We start from the raw sequence: 13,466 nt of genomic DNA, 5'->3' as shown, positions 1-13,466 counted from the left end.
ATCCATCCATCCATCCATCCATCCATCCATCCATCCATCCATCCATCCATCCATCCATCCATCCATCCATCCATCCATCCATCCATCCATTGTTTATACATGTGCAGGGGTCAGGGGGGATTGGTGCTCCAGGTGTCACTGGGTAAGAAAAAAGTTACAGCCACTGTAATCTGTAGAATTTATTAAGGAAATGTGAGTTTCTGTTTCCTGTTTTACCAAATAAAATGGACTCAAACTCTTATATTTGTCCATCATGGATCCTTAAATCAGTGAATGTGGATCTGATGTGTTGTACAATAAATACTATAGTCTCCCTTCATATTAAGTAGAAAGCAACCCACAAAAAGTTGATTATAAATCAAATTAGTTGCTAACAGAGAACACCCCACAGGTGGGTTTTCTCTGTGTCCCAAAAGAATTTATCTTAAAAGTTCTGCATCCTTCTTCAAGGGTCACTCAAACCCGGTGTGTGAAATGAGAGTTGCCTGGGTGTGACTTTTACCAGAATGGATCCACTTGCTATTGTCTCCCCAGTCAACTTCTGCAGGCCCCAGTGCCCTGACTTCCATACATGAGAGATCAAGGGTTACCAAGGTGCTTTTGAGAAAGGAGGGCTCAGTGTGAGTGGGGACAAACTGGTCCACAAAATACTCATTTCCTTTGCATGTTAGATGTCTTAGTGGGGCTTCAAACAGGGGCACTGACACTGTTTTCCCCCTTCCTTCGTTGTTCTTAATGAAACTGTTGCTTGCCTTTTCAACAGCTTGAACCCCTACAGTATCTGCCGCCTGTACAGTATACAGCTTGATAATACAAGTATGCCCAAAAGAAAGTTTGTGAAGACTGGCTGTTTTTCCAGCAGCACCAGACAGAGGCACCTTGTGTAGAAAAGGTAAAAGTAGTTTTGTCCACCTCTCATTCTTGCAATAAAAAAAAAAAAAGTTCAGCCACTGAGCCCCGGCATTAACTTGTATTCTAACAAGATTAAAATATATTCGTCCTGGGGATTAGCATAGTTAGGTGTCCTTTTGCCTCTTTTTTTTTTTCCTGCACTGGTGCGTTGACAGTGGGCTTTGATCTGTGTTGCGAGGCAAGAGTCCTGGCTTGGACCTAGCCATTCGAGTGCCAAGTGTGAAATTGGCCTGATGTCATCCCTATTCTTCACCTTTTACATCTTTCACCACTTTAATTATGTTTCCGCCACAAAGCCTGGGCACCTCAGAGCAGATTCCTCTCTGGCCATAGGAAGCATTCACAAACTGTGGGTAAATGACACAGTAGGGGAGGAGGAGGATGGTAGGAGAGGTCATAGCAGGATGGGGCCCTTTTGTGTGCAGAGATACATACACTGATACTTTACTTGATGCATCCTACTCTCACTTCAGAAAATGTAGGTTTCTCTACTTTTTCTTAATTCAGGCGAGGCATGGAACTGTTGTAGACACTATACACCCAAATTTTTAAAAGCTTATGGTTTTAAACCTTCAAATAAGTTATGTTGTACAATTATCATGGTTTAAAGTGACACATTGATGAGTTTTTTGGAGCCTAGAATAAAACAGCTGAAACTCCCACTTGGTGTGGTGCACAGCTGGTCAAAAGAGGCTACTACATGTTAGCTTGTGTACAATAATAAAAAATAAATAAAAAATCCCAATATATTGTTTGGGTTTAGAATTGAAAGAAATGGAAACTGTTACTGCTGGAGTTGAACTACATTCTGCTAAGCAGCAGAAAGCAGGCGACCTGAGCAGACAGCTTGACCATTAAACTAACACACTTTTGCTGGATGTAATTCTGCTACTCTTTTAAGAAGAGAATGGAAAGAAAAAAGGGAAATTTTCCAAGTAATGAGCTCTTGGAAACTACTCCTACATCAGCGTGTATTTTATCAGATGCTTTATATAAAGTTTATTGGATAGTGACATTAGCTTTTTTGTAAATATTGTAATACAATGCAGGTTTTTTAAAACCATTCTTTTTTATGGAGTATTCTCTTGCATCATAAAAAAAGATTTTTCGCTGTTAAAATATCAAACCAGTATTGGTTGAGATTTTGTTAAAATAGAAACAGATATTTAATATAAGAAAGGGTGGTGCATCACCTTTGATTTTCTGCATGCAGTGGTGGGTTTTTATACATACTATATGATTTACATCCCAGGGCAGCAGGGCAGAGGGGTTGGAACAAGTGATTTTTTAAAAACACCATTAGTAATAAACTTTTCTTATGCTTCAAACTCCAAGATTAAACTGATTTTTGTGGGTATAGTTAATGCAAAAACGCCACTCTCTGCAAGTCCAGGCTGGCATCAGATTGGTACAGTTCTAGAATCGGAAAATAAAGACAAACTTTTATGGATTTACATTAAAAGCAAAAAAAAAAACTAAAAGGAACATCATGTAACAATATTTTCAAAAACTAAAATTTCATAATAATTCCTAAAATACTGCCAAAAGAACAAATTGTTTTAACTATCTAAGGAAATTTCTTCCCAGCGTTTTTGTTATGTTCATTGCCTGCTTGTTGTTTTTTTTTTCTCTACAGCTTAATTTGTCTTTGTTATAATTAAGTTACTGTTGCATTTTTTTTTGTGCTTTTTTTGTGCTTTCAGACACTAAAAAGTGGTTTCTGTATAGGGACGTAGAAAACTAAAAGGAATTTCAGCCATAGGGATGGTAATAGGTGTTTTGCGGTAACAGTAATAAACTCTCACTTTATCAGTAATAAGCCTATGCCTAATCCCACTAAGTAAAACATGTATAAAACTCTGAAGTACTTACCAGTAAGTATGGCAGTGTAAAAATCTATTAAACAGCGTTGACTTAAACTAATTTAATAGTTTTTAACTTCTTTAATTTCATATTAGATGACTTTATATGTTCTGTACAGAGTATGTGGGTCAAACAGGAAGAAACACTTCCTGTCCTAATTTTTTCTGTGAATAATTACTTGCCTTTCTGTAGATAACCGCCAAGTACAAATGTGAAGCAGCTTGAAAGTATCATTAAATAACCCCCCACCCCCGCCCCACCCACCACTACCAGCCACAACAAAGGTAACTTTACATTAGCTTTTACTTTTAGAATCAATACCGCTGAAATTGCAATATACGAAAACACCAGAAGCTACCTGCTGCAGGTAAAATAACTGTTTTTGACATAACCTCACTGGAGAATTCATGTCCTATTTTTAATCTAACAATTTTTTTTTTAATTTCATGAAGAATTTGCCCATGTTCCTTAACAGCTTTAGCTCCTACTCATACATTGGTGTCCCCATCTGAACTTCCTGCAGCTCCTGTTCCTGTGAACATCCAGATAAAGATTCCTATTGGTTGAATGAAGGATCAAAACAACAGTGGAGTGTGATTGTATGTGTGTGTGTGAGAGAGAGAGGGCTAAACAGAGAGGAGAAGCAGAAATTAATGCAGTCTGGGGAATGTGTGGGAGAATAAAATATAAAAAAAATACAGTGATTAATGTGTGTGAATACGCTTGTGTGTGCATGTGTGTAAGGCAGACTGAGTGTATAAGTTTAGAGAGTGTGAAAGCTGTGTGTGGAGAATGGGTTACTAAGAGAGGCGGAGGTGGGGTAGGGTGGAGGAAGGAGGGAAAGGGAGGGGGACAGCCACCTGCAGCCATGACGGGCTTTGACCTTCATTGCACTCTTTCCCCTCCCCCTCCACCCTCTCCCTCTCTCACCCTTTCTGCTCCTCATTTCTGCCTTGCGATAGAAATTCAGGCTCCTTTCAGAAGCGGCGAAGAAGACTGACCGTCTCGGAGACAGTGCTGGGAGCAGCCCCAACGCTAGTTGCTGGCCGTTAGACATGGCGTTCAAAGACTAGCGGTGCAAGAATGGAAATGCAGATAAGGCATCTTTTGGGAAACAGGCCTGGGAATTGTTCAAGGCTCTCACTTGTATGATATTATGATTATTTTTATTTATTCATTTAATCTGGAAAGTAATGAATGTGATCTTTCAATGATTTCATGGACATTTCCTATGTATATGAATGACTTTGTGAACATTATGGTTTTCCAGGTAATTCTGCCAAATAAAGACTGTATGTAAACATTTCAACACATGAACAAGAGAAGCCAGAGACCTGCTCATGTATAATCTCCAAGGTTTTATTTACTCTTCTTTTGCGGCTGTTCAGGAGGCAGTTAATTACACAATTAATACATGATACAAATTATGTACATATATACCAAGAATACTTCCAACATAAAATAAAAAATAGCATTGTATTCTACAACTCTGTGTTGTAATTTCATTTAAACATGTTCATATATAGATAGATATACGCTGATGAGTAAATTCATAATGTCGTACCAGCAGTTCTCATAAAGGCATTAAAACTTGAGCAAGTCTGCATTTGAAGTAACACTGCTTTTCTGATTCGGCACAGTTCTGTTTCAGGAAAAAAAAAGTTCCACTTGAACTTTTTAAGGCAAAGTGTGTTTCTGTTTGGTGGATTTTCTTTCTTTTTTTTTTAATTCATACACACTTTTTGCAGATGCACAACAAAAAGGAAAAAAAAAAACACATTGAAAAAGGCAAAAAAGTTCACAATTTGGTATGGATACAATCTGAAACTCGATCATACTTTTTTGTTGATATAGACCAAAGTTAAGAAACACAGTTGTTTTTGCCCAAAGTACAACAAATTGCAGCTTCCATGCAAAAAAGGCCCCATAAACTTTTTTTTTTCCATTCACAATGAAAAGAACAAAAAACAAAAAAAACAAACAAAAAGAAGTTATTGCAAGATAAACAAGCAGTGTAAACACCTCAGATATCTACTCTAAAGCAACACTGGTCATTGGATAGATTTTTTTTCTGAATATAATCTATATAAATACACATATGAAGTCCTTTCAACAACAATAAGAGATTTCCAACATTTGTATTACAGTCACTGATGGAGTTCCCTTCTTTTTATGATATATGTAATAAAAATGTAAATAGAGAAAGATTTACCAAGAACATCCAACAACCTGCATGTAAAAGTCTAAAGAGTGCGCAGAAATGGTTTTCATCATTGTCTTTATGCTACAGAGTTGTTTCTGTGACTCAAAAGGCAGCATTATAGCCTTTTTTTAGCTACAAAAAGGATTTATATTGCTATTTAAAACTATAATAGCTGCACTGATGCATTGGCATAAAATGAAGAGCGCACACACATTTGTTTAAAGGCTGAGACACGACCATAGTAATCATAAAAGCAAGGCCTATAGCTTTCTGTGTTGGTTAAAAAAAGAGAAATAAGTAAAACCTATTTGTACCCTGTCAATTCCAGTGGCGGTTTTTGAATTATGGTCATCTCCCCAGGGCAGCGTGGTCTAGGGGGGTGCCATGATAGAAAGAAGAGAGACAGAAAACAGCTTAAACTGAGGCAATGATGGAAACCACAGTGTGCTGCCTGGTCAATCCTAGGCTTTTTTTTGTTGTTGTTTTTTTATTTGAAGTGACTATCTCTGGTGAAGAAAAGAGATTTGCAGTGGAGATTCATCGGTCACTTTTTCCGATAGCACTTTTCCTTTGAGGTCTGAGTTGCTGATTAAGATTTGATGTATTTCAATTATTTTATGTAAAGGATTTAAAGCACATTAAAAAGACAAAACTATTTCGTGTGGGTTTGTTTTTAATAGACATATTTTTGATTCAAATAGAAAATTTTGAAATTAAAGAGTAACAATTTATGTATCATAGAATATATTGCTAACATTGAGATTTGATATTTGTCAAACCAAGATCAAAAGCTATCACCTTTATCAGAGCCAATCAAGGAAAAAAAATATGTTCTTATTAATAGCCTATAAATTGGTACCCTTTTGATTCTTTGTCTTATGAAAAATAATAGCAAAGAAATTGATAAGAGTTTGTTTTTTTGCAGAAAAGATTTTGGATGTGGATTTTTTTTTAATGCATGGGGTGGTCTAAGAAGGGGCTCGCCCAGGGTTCCATTTCTACAAGAACCGCCACTGGTCACTTCCAGCAAACTTCAGCAATATTAGGGGAGGGGATCAAAACTGAAAAATAAAGCAGTGCCCAATTAGCCCTAACAAATTTACCTATCCTTTTTTTACACGCAGAAAAACATCAACAACAAAAGAAAAAAAGAAAAGAAAAAAAAACAAGCGAGCATGGCATTAGAAAAACCTTGTTAGCATATTTAAATTCACAGTAGCCTGGATGCAGCAGAAAAATATTCTTTGGACTTCAGTTTTTCTTTTTTTTTTTTCCTTTTTCTTTTTATTAATTTTCCACTTTACTGACAGGTTAAAAACGTCAAGTGCCAGTTAGATAAAATGTAACGCGATGACAATCATGGATAGCAGTAATCCTTATACGGCTTATAAAAATGGAGAGTGTTTGTAGCCCCAGGAAGGGGGCGGGGACGAGAAAAACAATGAAAACGTACCTTTATACATCTTTTATAGACGTGATATTGCAGAAATATCTCTCTGTTTTTCTCTGTTTTTTGTTAAACAATTTATGCTGGTATAGGCTATACATTGGCCCTTTATTCGATCATTTTATTGCATTGTAGGCTTAATTATACCTCCCTTATAACGAAAAAATCACTATAATATTCCCATAGAAACCTACAGAGGCCTATGGTGGGGTTAGAAATAGGGACTCCTTTATGCGTAATGGTGTCTTGGAGGCATTGTGTACATCCATAGTGAGTGGTAGTTAAAGTATCTGCAGTGGTAGCATTAAATATTCCTGTAAGTAGAGTTTTAATCTCTATATAAATCTATCATAGGATTACTATAGGTTCCTTTTCGTCAGGAGGCTGCTGCTTCTCTGGGAATCAATCGCTGTCTGATTTCTCGTCCTTCGAAGTGACGGTGGCGTGATTGTACAGTCCCTGCGCCATCAGGTGCAAGGCCAGAGTGTTCTTGGTGCCGCTGGCCTTCTTGATCTTGGCTCTCTTGTTCTGGAACCAGATCTTGATCTGGGATTCGTTCAGACCGAGCTCCTGGGCCAGGTTCTGCCGCCTCTGCTCCGTCAGGTACCGGTTGGTCTGGAACTCCGACTTTAGTCTCTGCAGCTGCTCCGCTGTGAAGGCCGTCCGTGGTCGCTTGTCCTCTTTGCTGGTTGTTTTCTTCTTTGGTTTGCGAGATCTTGGCCCTGGGGGGAGAACACGTGCAATTGTTTGTTAGACATTTTTATTAATTGGTCATTTCGAAACAAAAACAAATCCCTTTAGGTCAAGTGACGCACATTAGGTACCAAATGATTAGTGATATTTCATGTGTTTTCTGTTTCACTGAGAGTCTAAACAAAGCCTATTTAAAATGTTTTATGATTCTCATGTAAAATCACGAATTTTACATGAGAATTACAATAAGACGTTTTTAGATGATTATTGACGATTGGACAATATTTAAGGGTGATATTTGAGCGTTTTAGTTGTATTTCAGAATCAGAAAATGTTTTATCACCATTGTTGATTAAAATACCTCACCATAAAGATTAACAAACAATATACAATGGTTTAAGTACACAATGGTTTGTTTACAAGTACGAAATCACCAAGTGTTGATATAAATAAAGGTGGGATTTGTCAAAATGGCGAAATGAGCTCGATCCATAGTTCAATCTTAAACCAAAACAGCTTCATGAACATCATTAAATGTTATTGTTATGTATTCCATCAAAAAACATAACTAAAACCCGAGTTTTATGTTATTCTTTCACTTTGCATGGGGGTAATTAACTCCAATGTAACCAAAACCCGTGTGCGTAAAGTACACTTTAAAACAAACGGTCACATTGTTCATATATCTATAACAGCCGACCAAAATAGGATGTAAACAAATGGATATCTTCGTGTGTGCTCTGTTTAGTTGGAGAGCCAAACATAAGCTAAAGTTTTGTCAGATAAAAAATTTAAATCGATATATTTCGCTATGAAAACTTGCAGAAAGGGGGCCCAAACCATAGTTTAAAAGCTGTCCCAGGGATCCAAACGCAGCCATGCCTCCCTGTTGCTGCTTTACAAACACAAACACAAGCACACACACACACACACACTCACTGAGCATAAACTGACACACTCTAGTCCATGGACACAAATATTAACAGATGACAGCAGGATTAGTGGGAAAAATGCGTGTTTTTGCTGTTCAATTTAGAGTTTGAATTCAATTCGGCGCTGCTACTTTGCCTCTCTGTGTTTCCCCTTTCACTTTTTTTGTGGGCCACTTGAAAAACTCCCTGGTGGACGGACGTGAACAGAATCTGGAATCTGAGAAACACACACAATCCTTTCCCATCTGGGAAGACGGAGCCCCCTCTTTCGAAACAGAGCGCAAAACATTAATAAAAGAAATGCACAATCAACTCTGAATCATGAAAACCTAAAGCATGAAAATCTAAACATCTCCAACTCGTAGTAATCGCCCACGGAACTCTATAGTATAGCTTTCCATAATGCATGAGAACAAGTTGTACTCCACTTTCCAGTGGGAAGTTAGAAATATATAACAACTAAACTCCCTTGCAGCGATAGTAGACAATACATGGAGCTTATGAGTTGGTTTATCACTACAACAAAGAAGCTCACTGCTGTTGCAAATTGGGCAGCGATTCTTATGAAACCATGCAGATTTGATATCATCCAAAACATATTAGTAAGGAAATGACTCTACAGGTGCACAAAATGTTAGTTTGAATGCATCCAAGCTCCCTTAATGAGACAGCTCATCGCACTTGTATTTACTCGAAATAAATTGATTATACACACAAAATTGCACTAAGGTACCAGGAGAAATCCTGTGCGTAAAGTAACCGTAATGTGCCACTATTAATTATTTTGTAGTGGGGAAAAAATGCTGTCGATCAGCATTAAATATTTCGTTTCTATTGTTCATGTTTTGTAAAGGCCTGCTCTTCTACTCCTTGTTCGAAAATAATAGTTTGATAATAGTGAGATAAATTGTTTAGCTCTGTTTACGCGCGATGGAAAGTATATGCGTGAAATCCGTTTCTAAATGCGCGACCACGCAGGTTTATATAGATATTTATATGTTTAGTTTTATTTTTTATTATATCAGAAAGGAGATTTTTTTTTTTTGACGTATGCGCGGCATAGCGATCGCTCTCTTTACTGCAGCTAAAACTCGGTCAAGGCATTCGGGGTCAGTGTTACGGGGTATTTCAGGTTACAACGCATTTTTTTTTGTCAGGGATGTAGTAAAACGGCATGCCACCAACCTGAAGAAGGCCTGTCCGAGTATCGGGTGCAGTAGACCCAGGCTGGCCACAGCATGGGCTGCGACATGGATGGGTTCGAGCTGGCTTGGGAACTGTCTGAATCTGAGCTTAGGCACTGGTCTCCGTTCTCCCCACCGGGTTTTAGGGACTCATCTGCAGCTTTCGCGGGCTTCTTGGTGCTGGTGACAGTGTGTGGAGTGGAGGTCCCCTCCGCCGGCACCGTGCTGCCCACTGGTTCGGTCTGAGGGGCGGCGGGGCTGCCGCGGCTCTCCCGCGACGCCTGGATGCTCTCCTCTCGGTGCGCGCCCGCATCCTTCTTCCGTCCGAAGTCCGGTCGCAGGATGTTGTCGATGAAGAAATTGGTGACCCGATGCGGGATCTGCGGGTTCCCCGGCGCCTGTAACAGGGGCAGGATAGCTCTGTTGGATTCATCCGCTGAATCCTGCCGCTCCACCGCATCTCTATTGCCGTGATCATTTTCTTCCATACTGATTCACTTTCCCCCGCTTTACGCTCTTTAACCCCTTTGTCGCTCCCTCCACAGCAAGAAATTTTGAGAACTTTGAGGGAAATTACCCCCACCCCTAAAAAAAACTGTCCGGGTAAAATAAATAAATAAAAAAACTCAAATACCAGTGAGTGCCTTGGACACCACGCAAAGTCTTGCCGTAGTGCCCTTTGAGAAAAGCATAATTTAGCTCATATATTTCCTGAAAATCGGGTTATAAGTGATATCTCAGAGCGTAAGCGTTTGCCATTTGCGCACAAATCCAATTTATACCATCCGATTTATGCGTCCCAGGGAATGCCTACATCTAAACTAAACTAAGGGTAAATAAAGAGGCTCCTAAACTGATGCTCTAATACTCTCACTCTGGAGTTTTGTTCTTATTTTCAATGCGAGCCCCCCGAGTGACGTTCACCCACCGTCCTCCCAGACACGTGCCCCTGACCAATAGGAAGGTAGAAACCAGGCCACGTGACGCAGAATCCGGAGCGATCTACAAACGCCCCATCCTCGCCCTAGTAAAAGGGGAAGAGTCCCGAACGTGTACGAGGAGGAAAGCCTAATTTGAATCCGGTGCATGCACACAGATACACCCAGTTTTCGTGACATGTTTTTACTTTATTTTGCCACAGGAGTTTGAGAAAATGTGAGCTGGTTTGTGGGTAGAAAAACAAAAACAACGAGAGGATTGACGCGTTGGTTTGGGAAAAAAAAAAAAATAGTGAGCATGGAGGATCCCCAGGGTTCAACACTCCCAATAACACCAGAGGAAGTCAGATTTCAATGAGCTTAAATAAGCTCCAGCATATATTTGAATGAGGAAGTTTAATTATGATAACTTTTTGTGATGAAAAACAAAAATATTCATCAACTGATTAAATCCTGAAGATCTACCTAATAAAAATGCTACCAATAACCTATTTGGAGGGAAGTGCAGCATATTCTGATGAACAAGTGATTTGCTTTTTGTTGAATTTGGACCCTCTTTCAACAGTTTTGACACATTTAAGTTACCTTTACTTTTAAAAGGTATATGCTTTAAAAAGCGCGCTGAGGTTATGCGTAAAAAACTATATTTGGGGATGGAACAGACTTATTATTCTTTGCACATTACATTGAATTTACCAAATTATATAATTTAATGACTTTTTTTAAAATTTCCCTATAAAATAGCACGTGCTCACCCCATGATATGTAGTTTAGACGCTTCATAATCAGAGCGATGTGACCAAGAATTGATGTGCTATTAGATGCGTTCTCCTGTCGCGCAGCCTGCGGTGGCCCCAGAACTGGGTCCATATCCCTTTAAAAGAAATCAGTGATGCAAACAAACTGTTTTGTGCGCGCTGCTCGGGACCCGAAGTCGCGCCAAAGACAAAACTTTGAGTAACTTTGCTGACCACCTCCAAAGACGAGTTTTCTGAGGTTACTCCATCAGGCAGCGAGGACGGCGATTTGGATTCGGGTCTGTTCACACAAGGAGGGATCCACTGAAAGAGCGGCGTGGAGAGTGAGTGAGAAGCTGTGGGTCGCCTGAGTTAAAGCTCTGTTTTCTTTTTTCTTTATTAGTATCAGAAATGTATTTGTCAAATTTATTTATTTATCTATTTATTTTTTCAATCCAGAAGAGCATACCTAGATTTCCTTAAAGATAATCTCTTTTTGGATGCCCTGCTCGTCTACTTGTTTTAACAGATGTCTTGTTTTAATGTTCCCATAATAAGAATGCACTTCATTTTGAAGGCAACGTTCAAAGTTATTTTACATTTCATTTTTTTTTTTTTTTTTTGGCATATGAAACTACCCCCGTCACATTTTGGTTAGTGTTCAAGAAGGAAAAAAAATAATATTCTAAACCTCCACCTTTTTGAATGCGTCTTAGTATAAAGGTAAAGGATTTTGTTATTTCTGCTGCAGAAGCTAAATCTAGAATAATCACACGAAAAGGCCTAACCCACACATGCATCAATAGGTACTTTTTAAAGAATATTTTTAACTATTTATTCATTTTAAAGTTAAGAATGTACCATATCTTATTAAACCTAAACGGCTGGATTGTGAATCGTACCTGACCAACAGCCATCGCCTCTGCGCAGCCAGTCCAAACAGTAGAAAGTTGATAGTGAAAGGTGTAATTAGACAAGGCACACTCTCACGCTGCGATTGTTTCTCACTTGTGAGGGGAAGCTCAGATTAATGTTGAGCGCTAAATAAGCAGCAGACAATGGATCCACAGACAAGCCGCTACCGCCTGGGCTTGGCCTCTAACCTCCTCAGCAAAAAACAGGGGCGTCTGGAGGAAATGACACCATTGCAGACTCTGAATTAGAATCCAGGGGCCTTTTGTGCAACACAACATATTACATATTCTTCTACTAAACACCCCCACCCTCCCCAAAAGACGTAATATTCCTTAAGTTTGAAACATCTTCCCTCTATATTTATATTGTTTTCTAATTAAATCATGTTGTGTGTATTTTCCAGTGCAAAATGTCCAACCGCACTGATACAGAAAAACTTAAATGTAACAAATATTGCGTAAGTTTCACACATGTATTACACTGTAATGTCCAAATAGTATGTTTGTTATAATCAATTCTGTTTATATAACTGTATTTTTTCTGCTCTTAAGAAAAAAGGTCGTCTCATGTTTTAATAGGTTAAAACTATTTTCATTGTCTCTACTTTTCTGGTTGGTAGAGGGTCAAATTTGGGCTCCAGAAACTATATTTCTTTTATTTTACATTGCCGCCACTTAACAATTGAATATATATATACCATTTTCTCATTAGGATTTGGCTTCTGTTGGCTTTTTTTGGCTGTGTTTGGGGATGTGATCCTAACATCCCTTATATTTAGGATTTTTTTGTATTTTTTTCAAAATCTGCCTGTTCCATCGCTCCCCTTTCCTCTCCAGAAGGTTTTGAAATGTGCAAAACAGCTCTTATAATTTTCATTTCACGTAAATGCGTAATAAATAGTGAAATCGGGCGCAGGTTTTGCCTGTTTATTTATTTATTGTTTACAATTTTGACTAATAGTGATGAAATCCAGCGTGCGGAAACCATAGGCCTCGACGTCTGCAATCATTCCACATGTTGGCCGAATTAGACGCTTGAATTTCCGAATGGTGGCGTAAAAATCAAAGCCCTTCATCATATTTATTCATTTATTTATTGTAGTATAGAAATTACTTGCAAATATTCTACAGGAAAAACTTAGTTTTTCACTGTTTTTCGACAAACATGACCTCAAAGCTCTGTTTTTTTTTTTTTGTTGCAAAAATGGGAAACATTTGCTGTTATGTTTGTGCACCATATAAGTGTTTGTGTGTCTTTACCAAAGAATTTACATTCCCTGCCTCTTTTGAAGCCTAAACTTCTGTATCCATGCAGTGAATGTATACAGCACAATCCACTTATAGCTCCACTCCCCCTCCCTCTTCCTGTTTTACGCACGCGCGTGCACATATACCTTTTAACCCTCCCTGCGCCTTCGAATCAATCGCGCGCGTTGTGCGCATGTGCCCTGTCCTTGAGCTCCTATAACCTATTTTATCTCCCCCACCGCTCCCCCTCCTCCCCTGTATCTCTCCTGGTAGAATTGTAGTATACGTCAGTACTATGGAGTACTACACAAGGTGACGCGCAGGAGGAGGATTTGTGAATGGACGCCGTGATGTGTGCCAGCTCACTGATCAGAGGGCGGTGGGACCTTCTGCAG

The 13,466-nt window shown here is 38.9% G+C and overlaps 1 protein-coding gene and 1 long non-coding RNA gene across 2 annotated transcripts in view; one reads left to right on the top strand and one right to left on the bottom strand.

Moving 5' to 3' along the window:
* The window catches only part of LOC107086494, an 11,392-nt gene extending 7,093 nt beyond the window's left edge, over window positions 1–4,299 (top strand). Inside the window, exon 3 of the long non-coding RNA XR_001481313.1 lies at window positions 3,738–4,299. This is a non-coding gene — a long non-coding RNA (uncharacterized LOC107086494). The remainder of the gene's footprint in view (window positions 1–3,737) is intronic.
* A 2,501-nt stretch (window positions 4,300–6,800) lies between these two features.
* Window positions 6,801–10,117, bottom strand: en2 (engrailed homeobox 2). Its single transcript, XM_015377472.1, has 2 exons — window positions 9,236–10,117; window positions 6,801–7,147 (listed from the first exon to the last, which is right to left on the bottom strand). Exons 1-2 carry the CDS (start codon window positions 9,720–9,722, stop codon window positions 6,828–6,830), a joined length of 807 nt encoding a protein of 268 aa, XP_015232958.1. The 5' UTR covers window positions 9,723–10,117; the 3' UTR covers window positions 6,801–6,827.
* Window positions 10,118–13,466: the final 3,349 nt, after the last annotated feature.

The sequence above is a fragment of the Cyprinodon variegatus genome, unplaced genomic scaffold, assembly GCF_000732505.1.
Source record: "Cyprinodon variegatus isolate N-32 unplaced genomic scaffold, C_variegatus-1.0 Scaffold154, whole genome shotgun sequence".
Classification (NCBI taxonomy): Eukaryota; Metazoa; Chordata; class Actinopteri; order Cyprinodontiformes; family Cyprinodontidae; genus Cyprinodon; species Cyprinodon variegatus.
Note: the sequence above shows the minus strand (reverse complement) of the source record. Positions and strands in the feature narration are given on the sequence as shown.

What these genes read in the sequence shown, in the direction of transcription:
- en2 (XM_015377472.1), bottom strand. Translation starts at nt 9,722, where the DNA reads ATGGAAGAAAATGATCACGGCAATAGAGATGCGGTGGAGCGGCAGGAT. An exon ending in CTCGGACAGGCCTTCTTCAG is followed by an intron (nt 7,148 to 9,235) that starts GTTGGTGGCATG and finishes TTCTCCCCCCAG; the next exon opens with GGCCAAGATCTCGCAAACCA.